This window comes from Oratosquilla oratoria, chromosome 12 (assembly GCF_046742065.1).
Source record: "Oratosquilla oratoria isolate Oo_2021 chromosome 12, ASM4674206v1, whole genome shotgun sequence".
Taxonomy (NCBI): Eukaryota; Metazoa; Arthropoda; class Malacostraca; order Stomatopoda; family Squillidae; genus Oratosquilla; species Oratosquilla oratoria.
In genome coordinates, this window is record NC_134788.1 from 14471660 (window position 1) to 14482562 (window position 10903).

The 10903-nt window shown below is 40.9% G+C and overlaps 1 protein-coding gene across 1 annotated transcript in view; it reads right to left on the reverse strand.

Moving 5' to 3' along the window:
• Window positions 1-5818: 5818 nt before the first annotated feature.
• The window catches only part of LOC143030222 (solute carrier family 2, facilitated glucose transporter member 6-like), a 12966-nt gene continuing 7881 nt past the window's right edge, over window positions 5819-10903 (reverse strand). The window contains exons 2-4 of the mRNA XM_076193382.1: window positions 10425-10614; window positions 8135-8529; window positions 5819-5995 (exon numbers count right to left, since the gene is read on the reverse strand). Coding sequence (XP_076049497.1) covers window positions 5819-5995; window positions 8135-8529; window positions 10425-10614 — 762 coding nt within the window. The remainder of the gene's footprint in view (window positions 5996-8134; window positions 8530-10424; window positions 10615-10903) is intronic.

Here is a 10903-nt window from a genome sequence, read left to right on the forward strand (position 1 = left end):
TACTTCCCACACGGATTCTCAATGTAGAACGCAGCAATACCAACACCAGCAGACACAACACCACACTACCCCTTGCTTAGTTCATGGAACTACTTCCCACACGGATTCTCAATGTAGAGCGCAGCAATACCAACACCCGCAGGCACAACACCGCGTCCCTTGCTCAGTTCATGGTACTACCTCCCACACAGATTCCCGATGTAGAGCTCACCAACAAATCAAACAACTCACGCCCCCCCCAGACCCCCCAACATGTCAAAACCAACACGGCCAGGCAAATACTGCAACCTACACAAAACCACAACTCACTCCAACGAGGAATGTTCTCAATAAAAATCACAACCACAACCTCATCAGAGAACAAACAAACAAGTTACCGCACCTCGACAAACACCCTCCTCCCACACAACACATACAACTCAACACCGATTGGGGAAACGTGCACCAGCCTCACGCACCAGACCACCATAGGAACGTCCGACACGCCACACAACTATATCACCATAAAGGTGACATTAGATCAAATTACTGTTGACATGATGGTTGATACAGGAACAAACCTGAACCTCATCCCCAGAGCTCTCTATGAAGCACTAAATGACCCACCCCAAATTCAGTATTCAAATACGGAAGGCCTACTGATAGAAGGATCAACCATATCACTTCATGATATGATTGATATAAATATAGAAGTAAACAATTCCCAGGTAGGCTTCACATCCTTCCACTTAGCTGATGCATGGAGTCTCGACCAACAAGGTATAATAGGTTTAAAGTCCCTACGAGACTGGAAGTCCATCATCAACTTAGATACCAACAAAATCTCCTTCCGAGATGAAGGTAATGATTCAACACTTCCTGAAACACCCGACCCAGACACACAACCTCTTTCATATCTATCTAGCTTAAATAAACCCTCTCCAACTAAGAGCTACTCATTCCGTCCACCACCTTATGTCACCTCAAAAGCACTGATGTCTAACACCGTCATCATACCCCCTAGACATTCAATAACAGTTCCACTATACATACCCGGAGCAATAGAACATCAGGATGTCATAATTGACCCAGATACGTCAAGAATAAATAACATAACCCTAGAATCTTCATGGGATGTAGTGTCAGAAAATAAACACACCCTAGCTATGTCAACGAATCTCTCAGACCAACACCGCAAAATTAGAGAGAACACATACATTTGTTCAGTCCATCTCCACAATTCCCCAATCCAGGAACCACTCCCTCAACACATCAACACTGTAAGACAAACACAAACCCTCACCCCTATCCACCCCAACCAAATCACAACATCAGCCAATGGAGAGATGCGTGACAAACTATAATACATCCTACAAAGGAATAGATCGGCTATCGCCTTAGAAGGCGAACCCTTAGGCAAATATGATACAATCAAACATCACATCCAAATTCCCCCCAACACCCCCCCCCCTCATACACCCCCGCTTACCGCATACCCCACAGTAGGAAAACACACGTCAACAACAGTGTGCACGAGATGTTACACCAAGGTGTAATTTCTCACTCGGACAGTCCGTGGAACAGTCCCCTCTTCCTAGTCCCTAAGAAAGACGGAATCTTACGCCCTGTTGTTGACTTTAGGAAAATAAATCACCTAACTCAATCTCACCCACACCCACTCCATGCCATGCAGGATGTCTTACAAGCTATAGGGAACGGGAACTCTGTTTTTTACCACAATTGACCTTAAGTCAGCCTTCTGGCAGGTGGAACTGACAGAGGAATCAAAAACCCGTAACTGCATTCTCCACTGATAAGGGACATTTCCACTTTGAGCGTATGCCCTTTGGCCTTAAGAATGCCCCCTCAACCCAACAAAGATTAATGACTCGCATTTTCAGCGACATGATAGGAATCTCATTATTCGTCTACTTAGACGACCTCATCATCTATAGCCCCACACAAACTGACCACCTCCATGTAATAGAGATTGTCCTAAAAAGACTCAAAAACACCGGATTGAAAATCCAACTAGGAAAGTGTAAATTCCTACAGACGGAACTCACCTTCCTAGGCCATAAGGTCGATACCCGAGGCATCCACACAACCACAGACAAAATAAACACAATAACCAATTTCCCAACCCCCAGAAACGCAGATGAAACAAGAAGTTTCGTAGGACTAGCATCATACTATAGACACTTCATAAGAAATTTTGCACACATAGCATCCCCTCTCACCAAATTCACAAGGAAAGGCGAGACCTTTAAATGGTCTGAAGCAGAACAGCAAAGCTTCGACACACTTAAACATGCTCTTACCACAGCCCCTGTCCTAGCCTTTCCTGACATGAAGAAAGAATTCCTTCTTTACACCGACGCCTCCTCTAAAGGAATATCGCAGTCTTACAACAGAAAGATGAAAACGGGAAAGAGCACCCCATAGCCTACGCAAGTAGAGTACTGAATAAGCCTGAAAGTAACTATTCAACTACCCACAAAGAAGGCCTTGCATTGATATGGGGCTTGAAACATTTCAAATATCTTATACTAGGCTATAAGATAAATGTTTTTACAGACCATCAACCCCTAGTCTACCTCTTTAACTCTAAAGACTTACATGGCAGAATTGCTAGGTGGAAAACCACCTTACTGGACTTTGATCCAAAAATAACATACCTAGCTGGAAAGGCTAACGTAGTAGCCGACTCACTAAGCAGACAAATCCACATATCCACCTTAACAAAAACAACCTGTATTCCTATGCAAGACCTTAGAGAAGAAACAGACAAAGACCCGACATGGTCTAAAGTAAAACAACACCTACTTTCAAGAACACCCTTACAGTCCCGACCATCTATCCCAATAGAGGAACTCAAACTGGTCGACGGAATCATAAGGAGAACCACTAACGACAGAGAAGTTACTGTCATCCCCAAAGCCCAAGTTCCCAAGGTCCTACACATATTGCACGACAGCGCAATGGGAGGCCACTCGGGCAGGGATAAGACACTGAATACTGCTAGGCATTCTTTCTTCTGGATCAATATGAAAAAAGACATAACCACGCACATACATAATTGTGTGACTTGCAACCAATTCAGAGGACCTGACCCAAAACAACTCAATATCAAAGACACTCCACTCCCTGCTGAACCATGGGAAACACTTGGCATTGACCTACTTAAGATGCCAACGAGCCGTCAAGGTTCCAATTATGTATTCACGGCAGTCGACTATCTGTCAAAGTACACAATCCTAGTTCCACTACAGGACAAAACAGCAGAGACTGTGGCCAAAGCATTGGTTAACAGCATATTCTGTAGATACAACATCCCCAGGCGAATGCTGTCTGACAATGGTTCAGAGTTCAAGAACCAGGTACTGCGCGAAATAGCACATTTATATAACATAAATCAAACCTTCGCCACTGCCTACCATCCACAAGGGAATGGACTTGTGGAACGAACAAATAAAAAAGTGCTTGAAATCCTCAGACCTTTGGCCAACGATCTTTCGGATAGTTGGGAAGATTGGCTACCCCAGGTACAAGCTAGTATCAATAGCACAGTCAACTCCGCAACAAAGATGTCCCCCCATGAGATAATTTTTGGCCAAAGAATGCGCCTACCCTACCAAATATTCAACCAACCACCACCCCCCTTATTTAACCTAGATAACCTTACCCAATGCCTAAAAAGAGGCATGCAAAGTATATACAAACAAGTCAGAGAAAACCTCAAAGTAGCTCAAGAAAGAACAAAAACAAAACAACACAAACGATCATCTCCACTTAGCATAACACTTGGAGACACAGTCATGGTCAGAGACTCTAATAGATCTAACAAACTCAAACCCAAGTTCTTAGGCCCCTTCACAGTCACAACCTCACTCCCCAACAATGTTTTCCTGTTAACGGACCCTTCCGATCACACAACCGTAACCATACACGGAGAGAAGTTGAGAAAAGTTAAACTTAACCTCGACCCAACCCCACCTCCCAACTACAACCCACCTACCGCACTAACACATAACTCACCCAAGCCCAAGTCCCATCACATGATACTACGTCGACGCAACTAAACATGCACTCTAGCTCTCGCCCCTGAAGATGCAGGACGTCATGCATCCCTCAGTGGAGGTTAAAATGTCCAATTTACAATAAGAACTCCCTTCCGCATATCTATCAAAACTTCTCTACTTCCTTCCGACCACTATAACCTTAGCGAGAGTCAGATAGACATATCCTCATTCACTAAAACATAGCCTTCATCCACAGGATGCCTCCCATACTTCTGCTACCCCTTCTCGTCCACCTCTCCCTCTCCACCCCCATACTGATACCAGGACCAATCGTCAACAACCATGGCAGCTTGCAAGATAGCACGACCCAACTTCCATATCTGCCCAGCTTACCCCTTCCATTTCCAATTAACCAAGTCCCAACCTTGCCTCTCAGAACTCACAACACCCAAAGTCAATTTTTCCGAGACATGTGATTTTCGCTTTTCGGACAACACTCAAATACACCACACCCACGTAGGACATAAACACTTCATATTTCTTCCCCACCCCACATTAGTATCCGTAATATGCCTACACAAACCACCCTCCCATCATAAGATCAACGGCTCTATTACTCTACCAGACACCTGCCACATCTATATGATGGACTCAATGCTCCTCCCCAACAAACTCCATAACCAAGGCACTCTCAACACCGCCCACGATCTAGGTCCCATAACCCAACTAACGCTTCCACCCCTCCCTAAGATCCCCGATACCATCCTCCCAAGTAAGATAGACATGGTACGTCTCCTAAATAAATCAACTACTCTTGATATGGACTCCTTAGATCTACACTATAAAATTTTACCCTATGCCTCCACTGCCCTCTCAATCTTAATCATCATTTTTGTACTAGTGATACCAACAAAATACTTTTGCATGAAATAAGTCTTTGAAACAGTTTTTTTTTTCTTCTCCGTTTCCCAAATTGCTGTAAACCTAGGTTAAGTTTTATCTTGTGTCTCACCAATATCTTATAGTGACATATATATACTCATACAAACTCGTAGATAAGAGTTTCCCAGAAAACATAGAATATGACTTACAAACAGTGATATGTGAAATGTCATATGAACTCTTATGTGATAGTTGAAAATATGACTTACAAACAGTGATACGTGAAGTATCGTATAAACTTTCATGTAATAGTTGAAAATATGTGTAATGTTGGTGAGACACAACCTTATTCCCTATTCAGAGACACAACATCGCATACCCATGCTTCTAGTTCAATGTACCCTCTTGGGACATCATAATCACCTCAATATCAACCCCCCTCCTTCTCCACATATAACCACCCAAAGATTTTGTGTCTCTGACTGTATAACTATATAATAGTATATATGTATCAATACCTGGTTAACCATGTAACATTAGGTACCGGGAGCCACCTAACCCCAGGGGGAGGGCGATATGTATACACCACCTACATCACCACCATTTCCAACGCATTGTGAACGATGTCACAATCACCAACCAGACTCTATGGCGCCTACCATATCCGCTCAAAATCGCTGAGTCTGCATTTTACCAGCCGAGCGCACCTTCCCGGGCGCCCACACACGCACTCACGAACACACACACATAATGGATGCCATTAGACACGACCCACATAACACACGGAAACATTACATATTAATGAGCCACCCCCCTGGATATGTATATATTACGACTTGTACAAAAAATATAGTAGGTAATTAGTGGGTTGCCCCAGCCATGTGGGGCGACGGACTTTCAAGGTGGAATTATTAAACAAAAGGATAAAACGCACCTCAAAACTTTGCTGAGTTAGCCACTTCCGGCACAAAAACCCGGCGCAGAGCTCCTAGAGCGTCGGTCTGATAGACGTGCTCTGTGTAAAGTGATGTACTGCAAACTCTGTGTAAAACCATGTACAATGTGTACTCCAAACTCTGTTTAAAACTATGTATAATGCTATACTGGAAACTCTGTGCAAAGGTGTGTAGAAATGTGTAGTGAAATCTCCTTAAGATTAACCAATAAAGTGAAGGAAACTCAAGATCGTATCTGTAAATCCAAGAAGATACGGGAAGGGCCTATATACGGCGACTAATTTTTCCACATCTGCAGTAGCTGTCTTTCTCTCACCATCTCCTCGGAACCGCAACCATCATCTTAGAACCCCTCCAATGCTCCCAGCAACTCGATACGAGGACATTTAACACAGCAGCCGTCTCTCCCTCCGCACCCGGAGCCACCAGTCGCTCTCCTCCGCGGAATCGTCTCGTCTCCCAAACCCAGGCAAATCGCCACTGTCGAATCGTGGTCCCGTGGGTAGCGTTTTTCAAGAAATACATATTGGCCCCTGACCCACGCCTTCTTAACTGTAAATAAACCATTTATCTCCTCCAGTGTTTTCCTGACATATGGCTTTCAAGGTAGGACACCTGACATGTGGGCCACCAATTCTGACAGATGTTAAGATGGGAACCTAATGTGAAAAAGGTAGAATGAGAGAGAGAGAAAGAATCAGTGGGAGGAATGCCGGAGAGTGTGAATTCCTTGACAGGATGTTTGCTTTTATGCCAAGGAGGACCAAAGACAAAGACTGTTTACAATGTCAAATGATACAAGTGAAATTGAAAGAAATAAAAATTGGAAAAAAGGTATAACTGACTGTCATGAAGAAACTATTTATTTAAGATGTTAAGCAGGCAACAGGAGATTGAGGGAATCTGAAGGAGCAAAATTGATCTCAGGAAGTTAGCAGGTCAAGTCACTGAAGAGGCCTAGGTATTGAAGAAATCCAATTTTGCCCAGGATGCCACAATAGAGCAGTTAGAACGTAACATAATGAAAGATGAAACAAACAAATAGATAGATAAAATGACAACAGTAAAGTATTTCGAAAAAGGGCTGACTGTATTAAAAGAAATTGTATTGGGTAAAGAATTGTCTTAATTTGAGGGTAAGGGAAGGAACATATTACACCAAGAATAGACAGGGAAAACAATAATTGCAAAGTGACGAAAATGTAGGAGTAGTTTTAAAAACTGATAAACAAGAAGAGATTGAAAGGGTTTGGGCTAGCTCAGGTCAGGTTTAATACAACAATCCACTTCAAATAATAGAATGTAAAACTAAACAAAGACAAGTTCAAGAATGGGAGTAACGAAAATAAAAATGGTTGCGAAGATTCATGGGAAGATATACTGTATCATATAGTAAAGAATAAGTATATGGCTGGCAAGGGATACGGAGGGAATGAAAGAGAATAACCCAATAAAAGGAAAATACAAAACAGCTAAAAGTGATTATACAAGTATCTGAGGATAGAAAGAAATATTCAGAAATATATAGTTCATAATAGTAAAGACAAAGCTAAATTCCTCCGTCAACAGTAATTCGAATACAGGGAAGGGATCGCCAATCTAAAACAGACTTGAAGATGTAAAATTGCAAATAGAAATTATGAATTAAAGATTACAATTGGGATTGGTTATGTATTGTGTCATTGAAGAAAGGAAAAGGGTTACTTGAAATGAAACGTAAAGACACGAATTGGGAGCACATATTGTATGTAAACTACTGGATATCATAGATAAAAAAAAAGCAGGGCTTGGAGTTATCGTTAACTGAATATCTAAGGAATATAGAGGTAAAAGGATTGTAAGCAATCAGATGTATGTTTACTGGAAATAAGGAAATTGCTCTACAATGGAAAAGGAGCGATGTGGTACCAACTTAGAAGGAAGGAAACAAGAAGGGATCTCTGAATTATAAAAAAACGCCCTTGACTAAAACGATAGTTAATTTGTGAAAGATTGGTGGATACAATATCTAAGAGGTGAACATATTGGCAGATAGCCAATTTATATTCAGTTTGGGTAATCGATGCATAATAAGAAAGAGACGATTGGGCGAAGTGTGTATAATCGGAGAAAGCTATTGAGAAAGTAATAGAAAGAATTGATAATTAGATATGAATAATAATCATAATAGAAATAATGATAAACTAATCACACACGCGCACACACGAACGCATACACGTACAACAGTCTGTGAATTCATTTAGTGTATGCTCAAGGACAAACATATTCATTCTCATATAATGTTAATATACGTACCTCAGGCACGAATAAGATGGAAAGCAAAAGGAGAAAAAATGGCGCAGCACAAAAAGTCGTCGTGAGGTGCCAGGGCAGGAAAATGTTGGCCACGTTCATCTCCAGAGAGGCCAAATACGAGAAGAACATCGGAAAACTTGCAGCGACCCCTCGGATCTTGGGAGACACCAGCTCGCTCACAAGAGGTTGCGACACCGTCACAATGAAGGCATAGGCGGCGCCGGAATTGGCTCGTCCTATGAAGAGCGCTGTTATAGACTGGGTGAGGCCCATCATCAACCAGGAGACAATGGCCAACACGAGACCCAGCATCGTGGATCCCTTGAGTCCAACTAAGTTGATGAAGATCCCAGAGAGTAAGGTGAAAGGGATGCTCGAAAGGGTGGGTAGGGAGGCTGTAAAAGAATATCTTCACTTAGCTTATCGTTTAAATTTGAAATATATAGATCAATTAATTATTCTAGCACAATTGTCTTCACTTATAGTAATAAATAAGATTGTAGAAGTACGAAGGGATTTCTCTAATCTTTATCCCAGTTTAGGTCTAGAACTAATACATAGAAATTGCTTCTTGCCTTCCAAGCCAGCATGACTTTTCAGACATTCATATGTTTTCACTGGATCTGACTCATCACAAGAAAGGGTGTATCTTAAACAGTTATTTGAGCTCGGTATTCGTAAACGAAACACCTCAAAGTGAATTCCAAACTGAAACCTGTGAAAAGTCTAGGGTAAATTTACTCACTACGGTAAATATAACAAAAGAAAAAAATAAATGGTGTATAGATAAACTCAAAGTTAATAAAACACCAGGGCCTGACGGTTGGCATCCAAGAATCTTAAAGGAAATTAAAAATGAGATTGTTGTTCCATTAGAAATTATTTTCAAGAAATCCATCATATCCGGAGATGTCCCATGAGAGTGGAAGCTAGCTAACGTTACTCCCATATTTGAAAAAAAAAAAATGGAAACTATCATCAGAGATGCTGTCGAACATCAATTAGAAAGTAACCGTATGATAAATGATAGCCAGCATGGTTTCAGACGGAAACGTTCTTGCGTGACTAACTCACTCGAGTTCTACAACACAGTTATCTCGAATTATGACAAAAGAAACAATATAGATTTAATATATCTAGACTTTGCAAAAGCTTTTGATACCGTCCCACACGAAAGACTACTTAATAATTTGGTTTACACGAAATAAGTGGTAGCCTATTAAGTTGGACTAGTAATTGGTTGAATGGTCGAAAACAGAGAGTTGTTTTAAATGGAAAAACTTCTAGATGGGAAAATGTTACAAGTGGAGTTCCTCAGGGTTCCGTTCTTGGGCCACTTCTATTCATAGTATATATATATAAATTATATAGACCATGGACTTAAATCTACTGTTTCCATGGGAAGTATTGAAATTGTGACAAGACCATGACTGTGAGTATATAATTTAAAGAAAGAATATCTTTCTAGACACAGGAGCCAAGTAAAGTAAGTCAGTGTTGAACATCCAAGTGGTCATTTAATTCTGTAACTAAATTTATAAGTGCTAAGAAGAATGCTGTGATTGAACAATGAAGACATGAGTGCAGTAAGAGAATGTAATTTGAATTAAGTTTGAAATTTCCTTGTTAACTTAACACTAATTTCCGTGGGTTAATGTTGAGGATTGGTTAAGAAAGAGTGCAGTAATAGAATATTGTGTAATCCTTTTTGAATTAAGAATAAGATTCCGTGGTGTATTCAATATTGATTTACGTAGATTAGTGCTGAATATTGATTATAAAGTTAGAGAGTGCTTTGATTACGAGTAGACTTGAAATTTGTATTTGAATATAGTTTTCCAGTTTCTATTCATTAACATGTTGTGAATTATGAAAATTAAGAATTGAATTTGAGTGAGATATATTTTTCCAGTTTCTATTCATTAACATTTTGTGAATTATGAAAATTAAGAATTGAATTTGAGTGGGATATAGTTTTCCAGTTTCTATTCATGGGTCAAGAGCTGATAGATAAGAACGTAAAACAGTCATCAGTTGTAAAACTTGCAAACTTGAAAAAGGTTCCGATTGGAGTGCCTCGGAGATATCTGGGCAACGTACTGCAGGCACTCATATACACTGGCACTGTTAACCAGATATAACTCATCACGCTCCTTCCCTTTAACACCAAGGGTCACTTTCCTCCTATTGCTCCGCGGCACTCAATGAATAAAGCTTAACCCGGGGGCTGTGGTGCCCAGTCCAGAGAGCCAAAGAAAGTCCCCACGAAGGATACACAGACGATGTTTACCGAGCCAGCCTGCTTCGTAGTCCATCAGGAGAAACTCCTCCTGTATGTGTGAGGGTGGAAGAGTGTTGGCACTCTCGGTGGTGACACTGCTGGCGTTGGCATTGATGATGAGGTCAACGACGACGTTTGGCCACGTCATGAACAGGCCTTCGATCATCATACAGCCTGCAACCACAACTGCATACACAATCTGCAATAGAAAAAAGCTAATGTTTGACAAAATCACTACACGCACACACACACACATACACACACACACACACACACACACACACACACACACACACACACACACACACACAAACACACACACACACACACACACACACACACACACACACACACACACACACACACATATATATATATATATATATATATATAAATATATATATATATATATATATATATATATATATATATATATATAAGTATATATATTTCCTTGACTCCTAATAAATTTGTAATGAAGAGTATAT